The sequence below is a fragment of the Callorhinus ursinus genome, unplaced genomic scaffold (genome assembly GCF_003265705.2).
Source record: "Callorhinus ursinus isolate GAN/ISIS: 27379988/994484 unplaced genomic scaffold, GSC_fseal_2.0 scaffold27, whole genome shotgun sequence".
NCBI lineage: Eukaryota > Metazoa > Chordata > Mammalia > Carnivora > Otariidae > Callorhinus > Callorhinus ursinus.
Genome location: NW_027397089.1, coordinates 9,326,843 through 9,353,155, shown reverse-complemented (window position 1 = coordinate 9,353,155; position 26,313 = coordinate 9,326,843). Strand labels below are relative to the sequence as shown.

Below are 26,313 nucleotides of genomic sequence, written 5' to 3'. Positions count from 1 at the left end.
TTACATCCAGTCACATTCTAAGAAAAAGGAAGACATAAAAACAAGTGTTCCCTCTCCCTCTAATGACAATTCCTAGAAGTCCCAAATAACATTTCCTTGTCACTCTTGGCTGAAAGACTAGAAAATCCATTTTTATATCTGGAGGCTTTTGTGCCTAACTGAAAATCAAGGTGTTCTTTACCAAATAAAAAGGGGGGAAATGGAATATTGGAAGTCAACCAGCAGTTTTTGCCAGTTTGAAAATCAGGATTTCACAGAATTTTTGAGCGAGAGACTTTAAAATCATTCCATCCAAATCTTTTTCACAGATGAGGAAAATCACTTTCACAGAAGTTAAGTGATTAGTTACGATCATGTAGTAGCAGAACCATGGTGAGAACCCAAATTTCTTGGATTGCAATTTGATATTCTTGATACTCAGCTAACCTATGAAATTAGGAATGGTGGTTTAAGAAAAGGATTCACCTTAAGCTTCTTTAGCTTATTTCCTACATTTAATATATTTTTTATTTCCTGAAGTTGTACTTATATACTACTTTGATTTCTAAAGTTTAACATTTTCCTATGCAAATCTGAGGCTGATAAATAAACTCATCCATTTATCAAAATATCCTGCCCATCTTTAAATGTCTTAAATGGAAAAGATGAAACCATGAAAAAAACAGCTAGAAAATAGGTGCACATGTATCTCCTCTTGAGTTGGGAAAGCCTCAGCATAAAATAAATGATAGCAAAAGATAGATTCAGCTGCATTAACAATGAAAAAAACTTCTGCCAGAATTATCATTAATAACATTAATATGGGCAATGATCATACAGTTCCCAGAGCAGATATATACATGATTATTCACATTAAAAAAGTGTTCAATGTCACCAGAAAACTAAACAAGAAACTTTATTTGGCAAAAATTATAGTCATCCAGTCTTGGAGAAGGTAGAGTATAAACTGGTACAATATTTCTGGAAGGCAATTTGGCCATAACAAAATATGTCCATAGGTTAACTCAGCAGTGGTCAAATGCAGGGATGTGTATGCACAAGGATACTCATTAGTGTTGTATCCAGTGAGAAAATACTGATAGTTTTCTAAATGTACCTTTGCCTTCCTCGGGTAGCCATCTTCTCTCCGAAGGGTGACCATTGCCTCTTTGCCCAGAAATATTGGAAATGCAGGAATGGTAAGCAAATTCCTAAGTGTTCTTAATCAAAAGCAAATTCATTTTCATATAACAAAAACATAAACTTCACTAAAGTCATATTTCATTATTTCTTTAACATCTGAAATTTAAAGGTGCCTGGGATGGAAAATGACCGATTCAGTAGGAGGTCAAGCAGCTGGTAAGTGTAATTTTATGGTTGCTCTTTGGGAACCCTACTGTTTTATAATTGACTGAAGTAAATGTGTGCAATAAGTAATAAAGTAACATTTGATTTGCACAGGGTATATGCACAATAATTATAAAATAGGTGTATAATCATGAAATTTTATTATGAAGTATGTGAGTGTGCCAACAAAAAATAGAACATATAATTTTTGTATTAATTTAGGTAGTAGGAAATAAATTGATAATGGCTACAGATGTATTTAATTTGACAAGAGGCTATAATCATCTTTACTTAGGCGTATTTTGGGATCAAAGCAGAGTGAACACCGTCCCTCATTACATCGATTTATTAGCACCTATTCCTGGGCAGATGCTGAAGAAGAAAAATGTGAACTAAAGTAGGTAAAGCTTGGTGTGTGTGTTAACCTGACGTGAGCTGGGAAATAGTGGCGATCACTTTTATTCCATGGAAATGAGATAATGCTGCATTATTCAAAACAGAATTAAGACTTTTATAAACCATAGTGCATTGCATAAATGTTATTTGCAAATACATTTACTCTTGTAGCACTCAAAACTGTAAGGTTTGAGGTCTTAAGTTAGACACTGAAATTTGCCAGAATTGTGAAGATTATTTTTTTCCTGTATAGGTATCTGGTCATCAGGGAGAAAGGTCAATAAAGAGCCACAGAAGTAAAATGTCCATCTACTTAGATGGAAAAACAAAACAAAACATGAATTATATGTAACATATAGCCACATATGTAATATATGTGCATTGTATATACATCTATCTTCTCTATGTAAATGAACAGTAGGGGAAACAAAACTCTATATTGCTGTGGAAGTGTAGCAATAGGTAGAGGGCAGAGGAGGGACAGGAAGAAATGATGCCTCTAACTCCTGGAGTGACATTGGACCAATTGTTTAACTTTATTTGGTTTCTGTTTCCTCATCTGTAGAGATCTTAATGAAATGATTTTATGTTCATTTTATACATGTTCATACCTGCCTACTATGTGGTAGATACTAAACTCAATCCTAAGGGGTATAATGATGAGTAAGACGTAGTGCCTACCCTCAGGTTTTGTGTTTGTTTTTAAAATAATCCTGGGAGCCTACTGCATGTGCTGAAAACCATTTTCAGATTTAGAGTTAACATAATGGATTTTTCTGATCTGGGTTAAAAAAAACCAAGTTTTCTTCAAAAGATTACAATCTATTTTTTGCTTTTTGTTAGTATGGTATGATTTCTACTGAGACGTCTTAGTGAACAAAAGACTGAAATCTTGAGAATCTTACAAGAATTCAGTATGTTGGGCCTTTTCTTTTTTAAGATTTTATGTATTTATTTTAGAGAGAGCATGCAAGTTGGGGGAGGAGCAGAGGGAGAGGGACACGCAGATTCCCACTGAGCATGGAGCCCAACGTGGGGCTCGATCCCACAACCCCAAGATCATGACCTGAACCAAAATCAAGAGTCCACATTCAACCAACTGCCATGCAGGCGCCCTGGGTCAGGTTTCCTTTAAAAACTAAAACTAGCCACATACATTCCCTATAGATGTCCAAGAAGAAAAAAAAACTTTGAGAAACAGTTGCCTTTGGTAATAGAGCATTATTAGCTTGGAATTTCAAAATTCAAATCCAACTAGGAACTCATCAGTAAACATGATAATGAAACAAATTATGTTCAGGTTAAAGGAAAAACTCTTTAGATAATATGATTTTATTTAAAATATATTTGATCCAATTTATATTCCCCAGCTCATTAAATAAACACTTTTAAAATTAAGATTTTTAAAGAAGAAATGACACTTGATATTACTCCAGTTTAGCATAAAATCCACTGTTAATATATTATGGGGTAGAAGGAGAAAAATTTTACCATATGTTGAATAAAAACAATACAGAGGAAAAAATACTCATCTTTGTTTTTAGTTACTATACACAAGCAGGGAAAGAAATCACAGGTTAATAACACCGGTTAATTATGAGTGGTGATAACTGACGAACTTCTACATGTTCTTTGTAAATTTCTCCTTTTTACTTATCCTTTGGCTAGTATCCCAACTTCCTACAACAAACATTTTTCTAAATATAGCAAGTTTTTAAAATTAAATTCCTATAAATAAAAATTTAGTGATTTGATTTTAGAATTATATAGCAAATCTTTCTAAAGAAAAATACCTGAGAACCTCTTTAGTAAACAATAAAAATTAGCAATATTTTATAAATAATCTGGTATATTATCCATAGTTTCAAATATTTATTTCAAATATTTAAACATAATACTTATTTATAGAACTAAAGATGACTCAGAACCACCTGGAGAAGAAACAGTAGAAAGGACAAGGAAGCCAAGTCTTTCTGAAAAGAGAAATAATCCATCAAAATGGGATGGTTCTTCAATGTAAGTTGTCTGCTTGCTAATGATACCATTTTTGTGGACTGGGGAAAGATGAGGCAGGGTTAACAGGTTAAAGTACTAAAAGACCTGTCAAATTGTTAAATTTAAGATAAAAAAAAACAAACTTCACATGGTCTACGGGAGTTATCCCTGACCCCGTAACAGGTCACACTGATAGGAACTTAGTCCTGGAGCAGAGGGGCCTAGGCAAGTTCATCTTCTTTTGAGTGGCAATTTCTTCATCTAGAAGATAGGGATGACAATAGCAGTACATGTAAAATGCTAAGACTTAGTTGATGTTATAATAAGCTTTTCTTGTATGTCTCATTTCTTAAACTAAAAATAGTTTAAATTTCAATATAGCACAAGTCCAGGGTATGGTGAGAAATAAGTGACATATGTATATACACACATATCATGCTCTACTCAGTAAATAACATTTTTGTTTCTACTACTGTAGGAATTTAAGATGCCTTACCTGATTGAAGGAATGAGATAAATACTCAAATGTTCTTGTTAGGAGTTAAATAATGCCCGAGTCACCTAATTTTCAGATCATCACCATAGCATTTCTTAACTCTAAATCATTTCTTTAATTCTAAAAATTATTGGGGTGGGAGTGGGGCAAATTGTGGCCCAAACCAAGATAGCAGGTCACATTATGTAGCTTATTATAAGGCAATGTTTGTGGTAGGTAGGGCAGATCGATGACTGGTATTGTTGGCAAAAGAAGTGTTTCTAATAACAGATTGTTGCTATTACCAGATTCTGAATTTGTATTTTCCTTATAGTTATGACACAGTAGCTTCATGGGCAACAAATCTCAAGACTTCCTTCAGAAAGGCGAATAAGGCACTCTGGCTTTCTGTTGCATTCATTGTACTGTTTGCAGCTTTGATGAGCTTCCTCACAGGACGATTTTTCCAAAAGTCTGTGGATGCTGCTCCCACACCAGATGGGGACTCCTGGGTGTCTCTAGAACAAATCTTGTGGCCGTTTACCAGACTCCAACACAATGGACCACCACCAGTGTGACTAGAGCACATCTTGATGTGTGTGTCTTGATTTTTAAAGTTTCAGTATCTGAACTTCGTAAATTAGTCATTTTTAGCTGGGAAATTATAGCATTGAACCAGAGGGTCTCAGAAGGACTGTAAGGTATTTTACATTCCCTGTTTCTGCGATTTTCCTCTCTGGCTAAAATACAATGGGGAGGAAGCCTGCCTATAATTTTTAATGAGCTTTTTGAGGAGGAGATATTATATATTGTTTGTTAAAATTTATTGAAATAAAGAACCTCAAGTCTTCCTAGAGTGAAAAGTGGAAGTCTCAGTAGGCCAAATATTCATAGGGGGGAAAAAAACCCACTTTTTAAAAAATAAAATTTGAGTATAAAATGCTTATTAAATTTTAATAACCTCTTGAAATATATTCACTCACTACATTTTATTGAAGAAATACCTGATTTTGCTCCAAGTTGCTTGATTCTACATACTGCATAAAATTTATCAGTGGGGATTAAGAATAGCTGAGTAATCTAGTTGAGAGTAGCATATAGCACACAGAGTCAATAAACTGACAGTTGGAGCTCCTAATTTTTTCCATTGCTTTTTTGGAAGCAAAATCCTTAACCATGTGATATAAAGTAGAATGAAACTCAGTTTCCTCCTGAAGGGCTTCAGAGAATGCCTCACTGTTTTCATTGATCTTGAGCCTTTGCGCTCTGTCACCACTAAACATTAAATTGGTCCAATTAGGTTTCTGAGTAGGTTCTTCAGTAAGGTGTTCCTTCAGCTAAAGAAAAAGAAAATTAGAGAAATCCATTAATAGTTTTTCTTTTAGGTATTTTGGCAGAGTATAATTTGAACTCAGTCCCCAAAATTGCTAATATAAACGAAACATTCTTAAACCATGTTTGTATGGAGCTTATCATTCAACAGAGATTTATTGAGTAGCTACCAGGTGCAGGGACGGTTCGAGGTGCTGGGGATATAACAACAACAAAGAAAAATACATATTAACAGCTGCAACAATAAAATCCTATCCTCAAGTAGCTGATATTCAAGTGGGAGAAACACACAACACACAAGTAAATATGGAGGCTCATGCTAAAACATTCATCAGCTTTTAGAATTTGTTATCTTTTTCATCAGGCAGTAGTAAATGTGCCAAATGCTAAATTGGAGGCCTGTCTCTGAGGAAAAAGTTTGTGAATCATAGATATATTCACATTAAAAGCTTCCATCTGTTCTCATGTTGATGTAAAGAGTTATAAGGACGCTAGCCTGAAGTCAAGAGTGTTTGATACCATAATGGACAATGAAGGCATAACCTTTATATAGTTTGGTTTTATATCTTTGACAAAATAAACAAAAGTGAAGTTTTAAAACTATTTTGGATGTTAATTTTTTTCACCTTTCCAAGAGGAGAAAGCATGGCCTACATTCATTTAGCTTTTGAGTATCTTCTTTTGGAGGACAAAGTAGTTTTATGGGTTTTTGCATACTATACCTTAACTATAACTTTTTTTGAATTACATACTGTATTCCACTTGCTCCAACCAAATGCAAAAGCAGAACTTAACAGGGCCAGTTGTCGATAAGCTTTCATTTCTACTAAAGGATCCTGTCAATATAAAAACAAATAGAGCTGATCATAGAGCCTTTCAACAAGCCTTCCATCTTTGGCCTCCTACAGTCGCTTCTCAACACAGAAAAATCCATTTAAAATGTAAGTCAGATGATATGACAACTCTGTCAGAACAGGGCAATGGTGTTGCCTTTCTCTTCTCAGAAGAGAAGCCAAAGTCCTAACAATGACCTACAAGGGCCTCTCTAATCAGACATTCCCCTCCCCCCAACAGACTTCCCATTATCATCTCCTTTGCTTCTCCTTTTGCTCTCTGAGCTCCACTTGGCTAAATTCCCCACCTTCAAGTTTTGTTCAGATCTTACCTTCTCATTGAATGCCCCCTCCTCCAATACCCTATTTGATACTCTATGTTGCCCTAACCCCATGATTCCTAGCTGCCCTTTTTTTCCCATATAAAATATAAGATTATCTAGTATATTTTTGCCTTCCTCTGCTAGAATGTAAGCTCCACGAGGGCAGGTACCTTTGTTTTATTCACTAATGGATCCTAAGCATCTAAAACAATGCCTAGAATATAAGCATTCAGAAAAAAAAATTCTTGAATATTGAGATGAATAGTACACAACATTCAGCATTTGTAGAGTAACTGGCAATTGAGTTACTAAAACCAATGTGTTTTTTTTCCCTACACATATGTACACACTCTTAGTGATATTATTTTCAGATGTTATATGGCTACCTACATTGTCATTTTCTGGTATATTATAAACGAGTTCTATAGCCAAGAACATCTTTCATGATTAGAGCCTACTTTGGCTTCATTTATATATCATAAATATTTACTAAACATCTGATTCAAGGAATATGCTAGGTGCTAGAAGAATCATAGGTGATGAAAGAACAGTCCTCATCCTCACGGAGCACACAGTTTAACATGGAAGGATCTTATTTAACTAAAGTCTTATGAGTAACATGAAGCAGTATGCAGACAGGGAGCCTCTCTCAAGAAATGGAAGGAAGTGGGTTCTGTATATCAGTGGTCCTTTTATGTGTTTAATTTTGCCTAATTTGTCATGTTTGGGAAACTGCTGAGTCATTTACTCTTTTAAGAAATCTTACATATATCCAGCCTGGAAGAAGAAAGAAAATACACAAAATGCAAAGTTGCTCTAACTACCTTTGCACTACACTGACCAGCTGTGGGTAAGGCTCCATTTGTCAATACGAAGATCATACTACAGGCTTACTTTCTTGGGAAAGATTATTAAACTTGAGAGAACCCTGGATTTCTGGTGTTGCCATTTATTCCTTCCTAACCATAATTCTGTGTAAGTGAATATAGAAAACCTAAAATGTACCTGAAGAGTTACATAACATTCAATACTTGCTAACATTCTAAATGTCCATTACATTAAATTTGGAAAGATTTGTTCTTACCTTATAATTTATAACAACATAAAAATGAGAGTGTCCACTAGGGAAGATATTCAATCCAGCTTCTTTCAAAGCACAAATAAAAGAAATAGGAGTCATCCATTTTCCTTCCAAAATAGAGGAATGCTTTTTGTTATTTAGTTTGATTGATGCTAACATGCAGAGGTTTTCCTAGTTTCAATAAGAAGAAAGATAATTACATCATTATTCCATTTCCAGCCTTTAGGTTCTTCATAAATTTATTTTTTTTTTTTTTTTTTTTTAGCTCATTCTGTATTAAAAAGAATGCAGGATGGATATGTTTTGGGCCAGCTCTGAGAAGTCTCACATAAAGTCTCCCTTGTTATCCCAACCAGTCAGTCGGTCAACCCTTTGGGGGCTTTATCTGAACAAATCAAGGGACTAAAAGCTCTCTCAGGTCTCCACCCATTGTATGAGTTATGATCTAAGAACACTGAATATGGTCACATTGAATTACAAAAGCTATTTGATAGCTATTCATGTTGCAACTTTTAAGGATAATTTTTTTCGACATACAAGGTTTAACATAACAATGCAAAATTATCCAGTTTTAAAGTTCGCAAAGTGGCAATTTGAAAGTGTACAGAGTTCACATCTCTCATCTGGTTTTAAGGAGGAAGCCTCTTTAGAGTGGATCAAAAACTCTCTCGAAGTCACACTGCAGCAGGCTTGTAGCTTCATTAATTGGTTTATTTATTTTTAAATTATTTAAATAATTAGTTATTTCTACTAACTTTAGGGTACAAATTTGCACATCACTTGTTATATGTTATTACCTATCCAATCACTATTTCATTTAGAAATTATGGCTCAAAGTATATTTATAACCGATTTCAATAGGTAAATCACCACTGACTGATTACTTTGACATACTTTTACTGTCATCAAAGCGGTTTACCGCTCTCATGTGACTTACTATAATTGTGACTTACCTTAATTTGTATTTGAATCTCAGTAAATACTGTAGTCACAGTCAAAAGTACTTTATTCACATCAAGTGGTCTTAGTTCCCATGACTGGAACGGCATGTTAATATGAGAATCTTGAATCAAGGTAACAGGGCCAAAAGTTTCTAGGCTGAATGTTATAAGTCTCTCTTCTGATTTGTAAGAGACATTGCTGATGCCATCAGTTTGCCAATGTTTACCTTCATAATAAGGAAGAGAGTAACAGTTTTATTTTTTCTATACAAAAATAAGATGAATGAAACCACCCAAATAACTGCAAAGGTGTATAAATTTATCTTTTACATTTAGAAGAGAATCTCTACAAAAACCACTTTTGCTGGGAGGTTCTTACTGTCTACAGGATCAAATCCAAACTCCTCAGCATGATATATAAGGCCTTCAGAATGAAGACTCATGTCTCTGGCTTCATCCCTTGCACTTCCTACACCTGGTTTTAGCTATGCTTTTTTTCCCCCTCCTCCAACAGCATCATATACCACTGAGCCTCTGCACATGCAGTTCTTTCTTCCTAGATTACTTAATCCTTTAGAGAACCCCTCCTCATCTTGTTTTAAAAAAAAAAAAACTTTAAAATTCACCCATGTTAAGTATATATTTTTAGTAAATTCACCCAGGTGTGCAACCATTACCACAATCCAGTTTAGAACATTATTATTCTCTCCTTAAGATCCCTCATGTCCATTTTATAGTTAATTATTCCCATTCTCACCTCTAGCCACAGGCAACCATTAATATACTTCCTGTCTCTAAAGATTTGTCTTTTCTGGACTTTTCATATAAATACAATCATATGTGGGTGGTCTTTTGTGTCTCTTACAACTTACTAATAAAACACAACACAATTTAAAAATGGGCAGAAGATTTGAGTAAATATTTCACCAAAGAAGATCTAGTAAAGGATAATAAACACACACAAAAAGATGCTCCACATGATCAGTTATTAGGGAATTCAAATTATAACCCCAGGAATACCACTTCATACTCACTAGAAAGGCTAGAATAAAAAAATAATCACAAATGTTGGCAAGGATGTGAAAGGTGGGAAACCTCATATAATGCGGGCATGTAAAATGGTACAGTTACTCTGAAAAACAATTTGACAGTTTCTTAAAAAGTTAAACATAAATTTATCATTCAACCCAGCAATTCCATTCCCAGGTATATACGCAAGAAAAAGGAAAATGTACATCCACACAAACACTTGCATGCCAATGTTCTCTTAGTCTCTCAAGGCCCAGTTCAATATTCCATACTATGACAAGTCTTCCTTAATGCTCCAGGTGGACCCACTGTCCTGCTCCATAGCACTTTTATCTATTATAGCACCTTACTGTATCGTATTATGAGGCTTTTCCCTGTCTGCCTCTCCTACAACTTTGAAAACTCCTAGAGGAAGGAACTATGTCCCATTTACTCTGTATTTCTTATTGTGTAGCATGATTATGGAATACATGAGTCATTCCCTTCCTAGAATGCTCTCTCCATCTCCACGTGGCTTTCTCCTCACATGCAGGGTTCCACTCACTATTTTTAACTCTTAAATTCAATATAACAAATACAATTATATTGATAAACTAAGTCATAATTCCTCTTTTTGTTTTTACATTAACAAAATTACTATAATTTTTTAAAGGTAAAAATTAAATATCACCTATAAATAAACTCTCCAAATTTATAGTATTTCCTGGAAAAAAGTTTCCCCATGGGAAGAATTATTGGAATTGTATATTACTGATCTCTAATTACTGCAGTCAGACAAATTTTACACATTATATTTCCCTGAATCATGTGGGATAACTTATCTTGTCTAATTCTAATTTAATGTGAATAATTTTTAACATAGTAAATATTTAAAAACATTACCATTAAAGGAAAAGTGAAACTCCTAAAGCAACGTGAAGGGAAGAAATTACCTAATTGTTCATTTTGTTGTTTTATAATTTAATGTTTTGATAGACCTATACTGTTATTAATTCATAAGTTATTTTTAGAATATAAATATCTTGTGTCTATGTCTATACAACCAAAAATGTGGATTACTGTAGCTATCATAAAAAAAAAGTTTAAACTATATAACATTTACCCTTCCTGGTAGAGAAATTCCTAAATTCTCTGCTCCTTTGACTACATAAATGGATTAAGTAATAGCTCTGTGCCTTTATGATCTGTTCCCAAGCTGTCACCAAGTAAATTCCTCCATAAATATGAATGTAAAATGCTTCACATTAAAAGTAAAGCTAAACCTTTTTCCTCTAGCAGCCTCAAACCTGCATGCACTAATTTGCCAGACCAAGACTTCTCAGACTTGAGCCAGCCAACCCCAAATGAGGTATTTGTTAATGATTAGTAAATCATTAGCTTGTATTTCTGCTGGTACTTCTGACTTTGTTGATATTTATTTCACATTCTGGATAACCAATAATTTCCCATGGTTCCACAATCAGAAGTTATAAAGAGGCAGAAAGTGGCTAGTGTTCTTCTGTCTCGGGTTTCCCAATGGCTCACTCCCTATCTCCAGTACTTGTTTGTAATAAGATGTGCAATTTCTAAGTTATTAAGATTAAAATAAATTTTAATCACACCAATCTGAATTGTGCAGTCATTTCAGGAGAGAGTAGGTTTTTCATTTATTTATTTTCATGTGTACTACTATTTTGATATTTTTGTTAATTTATTATTCTTTTAAAACATAATGACATAAGTAATTGTTCAGAGATTATGGCAGATCTAAGACTTCAGCAACTAACAGTTGTAACATTCAATAAATAAATTCCAATCCCTATTCATTTCCATCAAGAGCAAACAAAGCAAAGACTCCAGAGTTGCCATAGAAATGTGTAAGATTAGAGATGCAGAGTTTACACACTGTATTTTCTGTTTTAAGGATTTGTGTTATAGCTCTTTTCATTACATAATTATCAAAGCTGATTAAGGTATTGCTGTACCTTCAGCATCCCACCTTGCAACCACAGGATCCTCAAAAAAGATTACATTCTCCTGAACCTCAAGTGTGACCTCTATGGGTGGGAAAGCATTTTCTGTTTCAACGTCTTCTGTAGTTTCTGGAGGATAGATATATTTCTGCAATCCTTCTTTGAGTATCTTTTAAAAATGACCAAAATAACATCAAGTTAGAAGCTGACTGGTAACAATTAAATATGTAAATATTGCTGACTAAACTATATATAATTATTCCTAATAAGTGCTGAAGATTGGTCTCATTTAACTAAAGACTAACAAAATGTCACAACAAAATTAAAAGATGATTGAGGAGGAAAAAAAAAAATCACTAAATCTGAATTACAGAATCTTCCTATGGTCCAGGTTCTATGCTGGGACTTACTCATCATTTTATTCCTCCAAGTAATCCTACAAGACATATATTTAACAGAGATAACTGGGACTTAGAGAAATCAAAGAATTTGCCAAAGATTACAAAATGACCTCAAGGAGGCACCACAATTCAATAACAGAGCTATAGGACCCTAAATCTCAGATTCTAATACCTTGGTTAGGGTGTATAGGTGAAGAGAGAAAAGAATATAAGCAAACATTGTGAGAAGTATAGAAACAAATGGATGAAAGTAAATTAAAAATCACACGTTGGTACCCTTATATAATGCTTTATGTCAATTATATCTCAATAAAGCTGGAGAGAGAAAGTAAATTAAGCCAACAGCAGATTTCCCTGGGACGAAGATTTGTCCATTATTTGAACACAGCAGAGAAAGATCTAGGGAAGGAAGGGTAGGGAAGATTAAGAATGGTAAAAAAAATAGAGGAAAAAAACTGGATAGGTAAAAATTCTAGAGGTAGAAGATTACTGAAAAGAGACTTGAATAAAAGAAAGAAGACCTCTTTGTTGGAGAAGGGAAAAACAAGCGTAAAGGAGGATACTTCAGGCTCAAGTGGAGAACATGGAATGGTGATATCAGGACACCAACAAAATTCAAGAACAGATCTTTGAATGAATTCTTGGAAACCCTACCTCTGGCTGGGCCCTTCCTATGGATAAAGAATTTTGAAGGCCTACCTTCCCCAAAGAGATGCCTTTCTGTGACTCCCCATTGTCCTTCAAGTAACCCTGAGGTAGGAAGAGCTGATTCGAATAGATTGTTCAAAGTGGCTACAGACCAGGTTATCTACCTCAGGCAGGCTCTAGTAAGTGCGTTCTCACTTGGGGGAGAAATGGGAAAGGAAGAGCAGTATCATCCCCAAGGGGGTGAAAATTAGTTTGGGGGGCATGAAAAAAATCATACTCTTTTAGGTGTAAAGCACAGCTATCTATTTAGTACATACACAAATATATTGTATATCTATGGTATTAAAATTTCATGGGGTGGGTGGCTAGGAAAGAAAATGTCTACAAAGGCTCCTTAGGCGATAATGGGGAAAAGAATAAAAGTTGAGAAATACCACTCTATTACGAGAATGTACCAAGGTCCTTAATAGTAGAACTGTGGGTGAGAAGTGCCTGGCAGTCTATGCACATGATGTGCTGAAGGAGAGAGAGAAAGAGGTCGGAGAGACAGAACGAGAGGGAGGGGAAGAACTCAGAAAGGCTGGAAAGCAAAAAAGGAAGGAGGAAGGGTCTATGACAATATAACAGGGTATATTTGGGACACAAGCCACCATGAAGTAAAGTTAAAATAAACCAAGTCAATACCAGGGCAAATGTTACTATTTATTGAAACAGGAGTGAGGAATCCTTTAAAAATGATCTAACACCTGCTGTCATTAGCCTCCTTACTAAAAGTGTGGAGCATGGATCAGCAACATTGCCATCACCTGGATCTGTGCTTCTCAAACTTAAATGTGCATATGAATCACCTGAGGGTCTTCTTAAAATTCAGATTCAGTAGATCTGAGGTGAAGCACCAAATTATGCATTTCTAACAAGGTTCTAGGTGATGCTGATGCTGCTGGCTCATGGACCACACTTTATACATCAAGGATCCAGACCAGTGGTTCTCAAACTTTGAGGTGTGTTTTGCTAATACACAGACTGCTGAACCTCACCTCCAGACTTTCTGATTCAGTAAAACTGAAATGGGGCCCATGGATTTGCATTTCTAGAAAATTCACAGATGATGCTAATGCTTTTGGTCAAGGGACCACATGTTGGGAACCACTGATCTAGACCAGGGTACACAAACTATGGCCCCTGGAAAATCTGGCCCACCACCAGTTTTTGTAAATAAAGTTTTCATTTATATATGGCTGTCTTACTGTTACGATGGCAGCACTGAGAGTTGCAACAGAGCTGGTATGGCCACAAAGCTGAAATATTTACCATCTGGCCCTTTACAGAAAAAGTTTGCCAGCATCTTAAATAGACTATCATTAAGACCAAACTGGCACAATCTAAACATAGGTTTACAATTAACATGCATGAATTATAGTTTCAAAATTCGTATTATTTTAGAGTCCTTTCCTTTAGTATCTGATTTAAATTTTATAAATTCAAGACAGTTTAAAATTAGTTTTTCTCTTTATGCTTGCTGAATAGGGTTAAAGTTCATTAGATGTTAGATCATTTAAGATAAAAGTGTGAGAAATTATTTTACTCATAAATTTGATTCAAAAATCAACCTACTTCCACAATCATCCAGCCTTTCATTGGTTTACACTGTGGGGGAAGCTCCAAAATATCCAAGTGGTACACTCCACCCAGGGTTGTGAATTGGCATAAATCAACCTCATTGTCTTCAAAGAAACACGGCTTTTCATTAGCATTCTCTATCAGCAACAACTGTGCTAAAATTAATCAGATTAATTTAGTTTCTAAAGAGATTGTAACATTTTGGTATTAGGAGGGAAAGGAAAAAATTCTGATACTGGAAACAAAGTATTTAGCTACTAAAATGTCAAAAAGTGGTTAATTCAAAACTATTCACAAAGCTAACCTTCAAAGTAGTAATAAACATGTATAATGGTAGGATAAAGGGAGGGCTCCATTTGTGGTTTGTATACCAAAACTTTAAGAATTTGTATGTAATAAGCATGTTACTATTAAAATAACTTCAAAAATATATTGTAGAGGAGGAAAAATAATTTTCCCTCTTCCTTCTGAGTTCTCGGCTGAACTTTTATAATAAAAGATTAACAAGAGAAAAAACCATTCATTTATGTATACCTCGTGTAAACATGGGAGATTACCCAGGGAAAAATGAGTAATCTGAAGAGGTGGCTCAGCACTCTGTTTTATACAGCATCTTCAACCAAGAACAACAAACTTGTGGGGAAATGACAAAGGAAAGGAGTTTTAGGTTTTTGAGGGTAGAGAAAAGGACTAGTAAGTAAAGTTTGTTATGCAGATTCCTCTGGTTCTCTCTAGGCTGACAGGGTCTGAAGTTATCTCTGGGCATTAACCATTGTCCCTCTTGGTAGAGAGAGAAGGAGTGACACCTTTGAAATTTTATGTCTTGTTTTTAGGCAGATAGGAGGGTAGGCAGCTTTTCTTACATCTGCACCTTTTCAGTCGCTCTTAACTTAAAATATCCTTATGCCAAAGTGGCATATTTTGGGGTGGCATATTCTGCTACCTTTATTATAAAAATATGAAAAAGTGAATTAAGACAAAATTTGATAACTGATAAATTAATGTTTTTAAATTGGACACTATGGGGCTAAAAATCTGAAAAAAGAAAGTAAAATGGTGAAAAACATAAATTTTGGACCATATATTAAAGCTAATTTTCTTTTTCAACAAAAACAGGCCCAGCTCATAAAAAAAAACAGGATAGAGGCTTTAAAGTGAAGAACTGAACTGGATAATCCCTTCTGTTTAGAAATTTTATGGGGAAATTCTATAATTCCATAATTCTCAGTGAACAATCAAGGGAATATTTTAAGTCACATATCACTAAGACCTATCACCAAAAGTCTTTCAGTGTAGTGCTCTAGATAAGAAAGGGAAATCAGACCACTTATAGGTTCCACCCTTTACTTGCTGTGTGACCTTATGCAAGATACGCTAATTAACATGTCTTTTCTCCCTTTCCTCTACAAAAGAGATATTAATATCTACCTTATTGAATTTGGGGGAGTTGTGAGTTAATACATGTAAAAAGCTTAGAACTGGTGCCAGACACAGAGTAAAACTTAGGATGTGTTAGTCTTATTATTTATCATTATAATTTTCCTCTCCCATGAAAGGAAGCACACTTGAGAAGTCACTGAATTTAACCCATGGAGATCAGACACTAAAAATTAATGACAATATGCAAAGAAAATTCCAGTTAAGCAATTGTCCTTTTTCCCCTGTATACCTTCAATAAAATGCAGACTTTAATTTTCAAATTTATCTAGTTAATAATCCATTTACCTAAAAAGAAAGAAAAAGAATACCGTATCCAATTTCAGACAATTATGATATATATATATATTATTCAGGGATTACCATATAGAAAACCTCAATATTATTGACAGAGATTCATGGACTATAGTATCCTAATTCTAGCAGGAAAATTACCTCCTCAAGGTTATAGAAAAGTTTTAAAGATATAAACCTAGTTGGCTGCTGAAACAAGTGTGTTGGAAAAAGTGAAGAAGTAGACAAGAAGTATGTTATGACAAATATGCTAAGAAATCTATAGAATCTATTGAATGTAGAAAATTTCTTAGAAGTTCCTGGGAAGTGATGTACATAAATCTCAAACTAAAAGATCTGCAAATTAGACATCACTATCATTCTGACATTTTTAAACTCTCTCAAATTTCTATTTTCCAAGATAAGATTGAATACAAAAGTGCTGAGAAATTTATGATTATGTATGTGTGTTTGTGAATATTCATTACAACATTGTAATAATAAAAAATTAGAAATAACCTTACTATCAATAAAGACTTAAAGAATCTTCCATTTTGGATGGAATTATATAGCTACTAAAAAGTAAGTTTATTAATGTGTTCTAACTTAGGATAGTGTTGAATATTATTCATTTAAGTAGAATATGCATTATGTTCTATGTATGTATGTAGAATATGTTACATAAAATAACAAATATTATTGATAAAAAAGTAACTTTCAACATTTGTATGGTATTTCATGGTTTCATTAAAAATCAAAAGAGAGCTACAGAGAGAAGAAATACAAATAGGAGAAATTCTGTTCATATTGGTTATTTCAGAAGAGGGATTATGAAGAATTTTCACTTTAAATATATTCTGCAACATCTGAACTTTTTTATAATGACCCTGCATTTCTGTTGTAAGCAGGAATATCCCAATAAAGTTAAATTCTACAAATGTAATTTAGAAGAATACCTGATAAAACTGTTTCACTTAATAATTTCATCTCCAGTTCAAATTTTGTGGCTTCAGGTTCTTCCTGGACAAAACTCTACAGAAAACACAAGGACAGATGGGTATGCTTGTCAGTGTCTGCTGCAGCCCAGATTCATTCTTCACTCTCTCTCTGCTCCAGTTTCTACTTCGGATGCCTGCTACTTTAATTCTTGGGCCCCAAACTGACACTCGCTCTGGCAGAAAAAATGGACTCAAAAACAGTATTTTATTTTATTTTATTTTAAAGATTTTATTTATTTATTTGAGAGAGAGAGAATGAGAGATAGAGAGCACAAGAGGGAAGAGGGTCAGAGGGAGAAGCAGACTCCCCGCCGAGCAGGGAGCCTGATGTGGGACTCGATCCCGGGACTCCAGGATCATGACCTGAGCCGAAGGCAGTCGCTTAACCAACTGAGCCACCCAGGCTCCCTCAAAAACAGTGTTTTAAAAATCAGTGAAAACGAGAGCATATCTCCACAGAACCTCACGAGGGCAGGAGCTAGTCTGCTCAGATTCTCTGATGACAGTCATCAAGGATAAAATAGATGAGGAGGCAATGCAAGCTATAGAAATATTTATATTTACATTTTGATTTTAGCCAAGATTTAGATTTTCCTTGACTGTGGCAATCAGCTCGCTGATAGACTGATTCCAAAGCCCGCTTTTGGGTGAGCCTCTCAAGGAAATTAAAGATGCCATGCACCAAGTAATGTACAAGATACTATGCTGTAGTGTAGTAAAGTGAGCATTTCAACAGGAGGACATAAGATCTAGAATGTATATCTAAATCTGCCACTAACTTACTTTTGTAACCTTGAGCAAGTCATTGAACCATTTTGGGCCTCAAATTCCTGCTTTACCAACATATTGGATACTGAACTGTGTGCCAGACATAATAACACAACGTGTAAACAATCCTAAGAGATGGCTGTTATCTTCATTTTACAAAAAAAGGAAACTGAAGCTTAGGGAAATAACTGTTTTAAGAATCAAATAAAATAATAGAAGAATTTTGTACACAGTAAAGCTGTATACACTGTAAAAATTTGGCTTGTGTGTGCTAATATTTGCTAACTGGATGATATCCAGTAAACTTCATTTGACCCCATATACCATCTGTACTTCTAGAGCAATAGAAAAATCTTGTATCAGAATTTTAGTCAGAAGCTAGTTAATCCCATCATGTGTCTCATCCTCAACCACCATACAGAGCCTAGTCTCCCTTAATAAATTATTTCGCTTATTCTTGTCACTGTATTGTCCTGTGTCTTCCTCTTGACCAGTTTTAAAAACTACTCCATTCTCTGCCAACCCTTTCCATGGCACCTCTGAAACTTCTCATTCACCAACTCATTCATTGAAAGAATTTTAACAGAGTGCCTAAATTGTACAGGCATTGCCAGATACTAGGAATAAACAACAACAAAAAAGGTCCCTGACTCGAGGTGCTCCCAGTCTATTAAGGAAAGCAGGTAAACGAATAGTTATAATACAATTTTGTGGGTACTACAGTAAAAAGTCAGGGGATCCATAATAGGAATATAAAGGAGGAATAGTTAATATTCCGTGAGTGAGTGAAGATAGGAAATGCTACCCAAAGGTGGTAAAGTTTGAACTAAATCTTGAAAGATAATTAGGTCTTCCTGAAAAAATGGTGGGATAGAATTCCAAGTGTGAGTGAAGGCAGAAAGGCATGAAGCAAAACAGAGTTCCAAACACCCCAAGTACTCAGGTATGATTGAGGTGAGACATACTGAGAAGGTGTAAAAATCTGAAGCTGGAGAGAGACAGGGGCCAGAGTGTAGAGTTTAGATGACACTCTAAAGACTAGAATTTCTCCTATGGGTAAAAGAGAGCCCCAAAAGGACTTAATAGGAAAGTGGAGTGAAGAAGTTTGCATTTGGAAAGAGTATTCTGGTGGCCAGCTGACGAATGGATTCCTCAGTGGAGAGTAAGAAGTCCAAAGTAAGAGGATCAGGGCCTAACTCAAGGTAGAAGTAATCAGGTTCATTAGAAGGAGCATATATGAGAGATGACACAGAGGTAGAATCAACATAACTTGGATGGTAACTTGATATAGAAGACAAGGGACAGGTGAAGGCTGACTTTCAGGTGTCTGGCTTAGGTAATAAAGTACATGGTGATACAGTTATCAGGAAAAGACAAGGAGGAAGGACAAGTCTGGGGGAAAAGTAGTGAATTCAATTGTGGATATGTTGAATTTGAGGTGCCCATGGACATCCAGGTGGCCTTTGACATTATCATTAAAAAGCCAGTTGCATTTCTTTCTTACAGGAAGGATTATGATCATTAAAAATACCAAAGATACCAGGCCAATAAGCAAGGCAGGCTTTCCAATTCACATCTTCAAAAAGTTGAGAATTCTTCAGAGTTTAGACCAAACTGGTTTCTTACCTTGCAGGAAAACTAAAAATTTAGATTTCTCAAAGGAGCTTTTCCCTTGATAACCACAGTACTACAGCAGGCAACAACAGGAATTTATCAGCTTCTGTGTTATCACATAACAGAATAATCTGGTATTTAACATACTACTTTACATAATTCAGAATTTTTACTATTTTATGTTACTCTTTAGCTCAACTGATTTTTTTCTGAAGCTAGACCACTTGATGCAGGAAGCAGTGTGTCAATTTACATTCTGGTGCAAGCTCCTTCATCTTGCTCACTCCTCCAGGAAGTCTTCCTGTCATTGCAGCTGTGCCACCAGAACGGACTCCTGCACAAAACTTAAGCTCCAAACCGCATCTGTTGACAATATAATCCTTCATAGTTTTATACATTATGAAGTTCCTTGCGTTAGTTATGAAGCTGAAAAAAATGTTTTTCTTCATATTATGTTTTATATCTGACCATGAAAAGTCCTGTTTCATCATAATTGTTTTACAAAATTGGCTATTTTCCATGGATTTTTTTTTCTTCTTCTCCAAATAAACTTCAGTAGTGCTTTGTCAAGTCTCAAAAATTACCAACTGGAATTTTTACCTGAATTGCACTAAATTTATACATGTATAATAAATCTATAAAAACAACACTTTCTAAAAACTGTTTGCCTGGAAACAGGCAGTGAGACCTGGGCTCAAAAGATACAGGAATTGGCTTATAATGTGGGAAGAACTTCAAAGAACACTAGCAAAGTATTTTTTATTGCAACTTGATAAATGTGCAGATATTGTAACATGGAAAAATTTTAATATATACATGATTTGAATTTGATATAAAACAACCTGGATCATGAATAAGATCAGTGGAAACAGAATAGAGATTCCAGAAATAGATCTCATGATCCACTTGGGAATTTAGCATTTGGCATTTCAGATCAATAGGAAAAACCTAGGTTCATATGGTAAGTGTTTTGAGACAGTTGGCTAAGATTTGAAATAAAATAAATTTAGATTCTTCCCACTTTACACTAAAATAAATTCCAGATGGAGAAAAGATTTAAATGTAAAAACATAACTAAACCAATCAAAAGTCACAAAAATCATGCATGTATTTGATGAGACAGTATATGTTGATATCAACAATTATCAGTGCAGTAGGTGATCTTAATATTGCACATCTGCAAAACATCAGCACTGACTACAAGTTGGTCTAGAATTCTATTGTCCATCAAAAGAATATCTATATAAAGGAAGTTCATTGATCTGAAATCCTATTTTTTCATCAAAAGGTGGTTTAAATTTAGAGCTTCAGAATAAATTGTTAGAATTGGTTCTTCATAAGGAATTAAAATGAATTTTGAAAATACAGTGTCATTTGCTTCATCTTGTCAAAAAGCTAAGGATGATTATCCTGAGTTTGCTGAAGTCTCATTTATTCCCATGGCTTTATACCATCTGTAGGCCAGTGGTTTCCAGATCTACGCTAGTGATGCTCTTCGGGACACCACCATCTGTACTGCTCAACTGTAGAAGTGCAGCGCACAATGCACACGTGGACATGTAGCTGTGCCTGACTGCTCAGAGCTCCAGGTTCACATCTGCCTACTTGACGTTTCCATTTGTGTGTCCCCGAAGTACCATGCCCAAAATAGAACTCTTGTTTCACTGTCACTCTCAACCAGTTCAGCCCATTCCTGTGCATCTTAGTAAACTGTATCACCATCTGCTTAGTTTCCCAAAATAAAAACTCCACAGGATTATTTATTTTACCTGCAAAACATGTCCCAAACATATCCACCTTTCCATGTCTCTTACTACCACCTTCAACCAAGCACCACTGCTTCTCATGCTTCCCCACTGCTATTTAACCAGATGCTGGGCTTCTACTCTGGCCCTGCACAATCCATTCTCTACATAGTAGCCAGAATCACTTTGCAAAGCTATAAATCATGATCATGCCACCCTCCCACTTAAACCCTCTAATGGCTTCCCACCTTAACTTCTTACTCTGGCCTGCAAAGCCCTGCTTCTTCTGGCTTCCGCTCTCCTCTCTGATGTCATCACACACCACTTTCCTCCTTCCACCATATGTCAGGCCACTGGCCGCCTTACCTGGCACTCATTTCTGTCTCATGATGTTTGTAGTAATTGTACTCTCAGACTAGAATATTTTTACCCTATTACAATAGCTGATTCCTTCTAGTCATTCTCAGCTTAATTAATAATTCATTACACAAGCCCCCCCCCCAACCACCCAATCTAGTTACCACCAGTCACTTCCATAATCCTGTTTAATTCTGTGCATGATATTTACTACTGTTTTCCAGTTTTTCTTATTTATTGTTGGTTTCTTGTGACTTGTATATAAATCATGAGAGCAAGAATCTCATTTGCCCTTTCATCATTGTCCTTTGAGGAGAGAACAGTACCTGCATACATAGGTGGACATTCAATAAATATTTGTTGAGTAAAGAAATAAGCACAAGGTCCAGGGTCTGACCATGAAAATGGGTCACTGAAGGAAATTTGTGGGAAGTTGAAGGTCACTGAATGTTAATGCTATATTTTTTACATGGATTATGGTTATTCTCATGGATTTTAAATTTATCATGATGCCAAGAAGTACCTGAATCTCTAAGGATATTTCATGTTTTCACACTTTTCCCCATAACCAGAATAATTTCCTTTCCTTCTCATCTAAACTTCTCCATGCCTATCAAAAGATTTAGTTCAAATGTTACCTCATCAGAGAAGACTTCTTCTATTCACTCTATTTTTCTTTTGGATTAAATGTGATCTCTTAATTCCCATCCATAATCTCTCTCATTGCACATATCAAAATATATGGTAACTGTTACTGTTCTCCACGAGATTGTTAGTTCATTGAAAATAAAGATCATGTTGAATTTCTTATAGAAGGTGCTTAATAATGTTTTATATATATCTACTCATATTTGTTAAATTTTGTATCTTTTTAGAGTATCTTAAAGACAAAGACTATTTTTAACTTGAGCTTTAAAAAGTTCAAAGGCCCATATATCATGCATGCCTCTTAGATCACTACAATATTTCTGAAGGTGACTATCATCTTTTAAAAAAAAAAATGTCTCATAAATGTGTGACAACGAGGCTTTTCTAAAAATTTTCTAAGATATATAAATTGGGAAGACAATATTACCCAACACCTATAATTTTATTGTATTAGTATTACACATTTAAATTAACTAAAAATATGGTATTAAGAGCCCCCTAGTGGCAAAGTTCTTAATAGACCTATGGAAAAAAAGATAATCCGGATCATCTTCAAAGAGATTTAATTTTTTTAACAAGGTGCTAAATACTTGTTATTTGTGATCATATCATGTATCACATACAACTCGGATATCTTGGGTAATTCCTGCATTATTATACTAATAATCTGTCTTGCAATCAGCTTCCAAATTCATTAAAAAGATAGGGGAAATATATTTATATTAAAATATGCCAACCTAAAATTTTAAAGGTAAGCAGTTTACCCTAAATGAAAAAAGAAAGTTGTAAAAATAAAGAAGTCTCTTCCTCTAAAGCCAAAATATACTAAGTTTTCCTACTGATGTGACAGGTAGTCCCTAATATACACATACACTTAAACAAACTCATGTACCCAGAAATATACAAGTTAAATTTCATGAAATTTACATGCCAATTAAAAAAATTTAGAATACCCTTGCCAAACAAAACAATGTTGTGGCTGACATTTAGGGTTATGATAGTCCCTATACTGCTGTGATTATAATATAGGAATACAAACCTAATTGCTTTTCATATATATTGCTTCAAATTCATTCTGAGTTCCAAATGGACTACAAGGGGCACATTTCCGGAGGCGTTGTGGTGGAAGTGAAGCCTCCCTATCACCACTTCTGTCAGATCACTACAGGGATCGGGACTGCTGAGAACAGGGTCCCAAGAATCTCTATTGACGAGCTTGAAGATTCCCTAAACATAGTATAAGTGGTTCCCAGCACACTCAACTGTAATTGAAAGGGTCTTAAGCATCTCTAATACAGAATAACTTAAATGCAGATAGTGGCTGATTCCTTAAAATGGGTGGCTGTTCTTTTATGTAGGTTGTTCACAACAAATCAGACTTAAGTCAGGGTCTACTTTTAATCACTTAACCATACATTCATTCACTTATTTCAAATAAACGTTCTCTGAGCCCCTACCATGTACCAGGCCCTGTGCTTATAGTAAATACAAACTCTGTCAAGATATTCTTGTCCTCAAGATCATAATTATTGTTTAAGGTTAAGAATTCTGATAATTAAACGGAATGAGAATGGAGTAGAGACATCTAATCTAGCCTGAAGGGGAAAACTCTATAGAGGTAAAATTTAAGGTAAGTCTTTAAAGACAAAGAGAATTTAGGTGTAGTGGACAAGGATGATGGGTGGAAGAGAATTTCACAATGACAAAATAGCAAACAGGACATCACAGAAGCTTAGGAACTTTCTCCCTCTAAAATAAACAAAGGAAATACATTGTTTCATTTTCTATTAGAACAGTAATGTGTGGGGAAAAAAGTGTGTTGAGTACTTGCTTTTTGAAAATGCAAACAATATATAAGAGTAAAGAAATTTTTAAAATCACTGATAATATAGAATCATCTCACACCCCCTACACCTGACCACCAAAATAGCCACTGTTTGGTGACAAGCCTTCCAGATTTTTTTCTATGCATTAACAAGTAACAAAAATCCCCTCACAAAACAGAATCCTATGGCTAATACCATTTTGTAACTTGAATAAGTATCTTAACAATATATTTTTGGTATCTTTCTATATAAAAGTATATAGGTTCCAGTTCAAGATGGTGATGTAGGAGGATCTTGAACCCACCTCCTCCCACAGACACATCAAAACTACAGCTACATATGGAACAGTTTCCTCTGGGGCCGGGCGGGGAGGGGGGCGCCCAAAACTAGCTGAGTGACTCCCACACATCGGGTGAATGAGAAAAAACCCACATCAAAGTGGGCAGGAAAGGCTGAGATACAATCTTGCCATAAATCCCACCTCCCTGCAGTGACCCACAATCAGGAGGGAATACATAAACACCATCTTCTCGCTGAGGACTGAAGCATTTGAACCCCCTATCTAGCACCCTAACTTTTAAAACCTGCAATTGGGAGACCAGCCCCTAAAATACCTAGCTTTGACAGCCGGTGGGGCTTGTGTCTACAAAACCCACATGGCTATATAGCAAGCTGAGAAAAAGTTAAAAGGTTCCTGTGCATGACTTACCATCCCCAGGGCCTAGTGCAGAAGCTGCTGACTGAAAATCACCCTTTCTGGGAAAGAGGCTTATTTGCTTATCTTAAAGCACAGGCCTGAGGGCCGGGCATCTAATTTAACACACATCTAGGAGCCTACTGAATTCCTCTTCAAAAGCAGAAGCCAGTGGGTACCATCTCTGTGTTCTCCCTCTGTCTAGCTCCAGATTCCAGGATCTCCCAGAAAGGAGCTTGTAACCTTTTTCTGTGTGTGATTTTTGCAGCTGCCCCCCAAGGGGACACCTTTAGATTGCCTGGCTCTGGTGACCAGCAGGGCTCACATACAAGAGTCCCATAAGACGATAACAAATATAGAAAGGGTTCTTAACTGGCCACCATCCCCAGGGCATAGCAGAGAGGCAAAAGACCCAGGAGCTTAGTCTTTTTGTGAAAGAGGCTTATTAACTTATCTAAATAGCTGTGGCCTGAGGGGCAGGCTCCTAATTAAAAACACATCTAAGGGCCAACTGTAATCCTCCCCAGAGACTGCAGTGGGGGGTCTCTCTGCCCCGTGCACCCCCCCCCCGCCCCCGGGCTCTAGAGCACCAGTATTTAGCAGAGGGGAGTTCGTACACGTGCCTGGTGCCCTAGTTCCCTGGTTTTTGTGGCTGCTGCCCAGGGGACACCTCTTGATTGCCTGGGGATGGTGGCCAGTGGGGCTTGTATTCATGAGTTCAACAAAACAGTTGCAAAGAAAGAAACAGTCTTAACCGGCTATCACCGCAGGGCTTAGCTCAGCGGGAGCAAACAAAAATATCCTTCCTCCAGTAGTCCCTTGAAAGATGTATATTTGCATACTTTAAAAGCTGCTACCCGAAGGCCTGGGTTCCAATTAGCCTGAACCTAGGTTGCTGACTGAGACTTTGGGAAACTCAACTACTGAGAGCCACCAAAAATAAAGTAGGCTGCTTTGGACAATCACAAAAGATCAAGAGACAATGAAGAGCTAGGGCAGGGTTGAATGATACATTTTATCTGCTACATGAGGCCACTCCAAGACTGGGAAAGGTGGCTGTTTAACGTACAGAAACCAACACAGAGAGTCAAGTAAAATGAAGAAACAAAGGAATATATTCTAAAGGGAAGAACAAGATAAAACCTCAGAAAAGACCTTACTGAACTGAAGATAAGTGGTTTATCTGATAAGGGTTCAAAACCATAGTCATAAAGATAACTCACCACGATGAAAAGAAGGGATGAACAAAGTGAGATTTTCAATGAAGAGATAGAAAAATATAAGAGTGTGTAATAGAGCTAAAGAATACAATAAATGAACTGAAAATTACAATTAATAAACTCAAAGACAGGGCAGTGGAATTCACCCAACCAGAGCCGAGAAAGAGAGAGAAAGTGTGGAGATAGCTTTAGAGACTTACAAACATTACACAGACCAACATTCACATTATAGGGGTCCCAGAAGGAGAAGAGAGAAGGGGGTAAAAAACTTATTTGAAGGAAGAATGACTGGAAACTTCCTTTACCCTGGGGAAGAAAACAAACATCCAGATCCAGGAAGCCCAGAAAGTTCCAAAAAAGATGAACCCAAAGAGACCCACA

At 35.7% G+C, this 26,313-nt stretch overlaps 2 protein-coding genes across 11 annotated transcripts in view; one reads left to right on the top strand and one right to left on the bottom strand.

Annotated features, from left to right (window-relative positions):
• IRAG2 (inositol 1,4,5-triphosphate receptor associated 2) overlaps positions 1-22,335 on the top strand; it is a 59,930-nt gene extending 37,595 nt beyond the window's left edge. For 4 of the 5 annotated variants that reach the window (XM_025879697.2, XM_025879698.2, XM_025879696.2 and 1 more), the window contains 5 exons: positions 1,116-1,178; positions 1,292-1,338; positions 1,622-1,723; positions 3,631-3,738; positions 4,527-6,127. In XM_025879697.2, the coding sequence (XP_025735482.1) occupies positions 1,116-1,178; positions 1,292-1,338; positions 1,622-1,723; positions 3,631-3,738; positions 4,527-4,770 (564 nt within the window). In that variant the 3' untranslated portion in view covers positions 4,771-6,127. Of the gene's footprint in view, positions 1-1,115; positions 1,179-1,291; positions 1,339-1,621; positions 1,724-3,630; positions 3,739-4,526; positions 6,128-20,902 lie in introns of those variants that run through there. The other variant, XM_025879699.2, reaches the window with a different exon arrangement.
• DNAI7 (dynein axonemal intermediate chain 7) overlaps positions 5,254-26,313 on the bottom strand; it is a 60,005-nt gene continuing 38,945 nt past the window's right edge. For 3 of the 6 annotated variants that reach the window (XM_025879712.2, XM_073877836.1, XM_073877834.1), the window contains 7 exons: positions 17,019-17,094; positions 14,347-14,507; positions 11,696-11,852; positions 8,715-8,929; positions 7,765-7,932; positions 6,247-6,360; positions 5,254-5,529 (listed from right to left, as the gene is read on the bottom strand). In XM_025879712.2, coding sequence (XP_025735497.1) covers positions 5,254-5,529; positions 6,247-6,360; positions 7,765-7,932; positions 8,715-8,929; positions 11,696-11,852; positions 14,347-14,507; positions 17,019-17,094 — 1,167 coding nt within the window. The remainder of the gene's footprint in view (positions 5,530-6,246; positions 6,361-7,764; positions 7,933-8,714; positions 8,930-11,695; positions 11,853-14,346; positions 14,508-17,018; positions 17,095-26,313) is intronic. The other 3 variants (XM_073877835.1, XM_073877839.1, XM_073877838.1) reach the window with 3 other exon arrangements.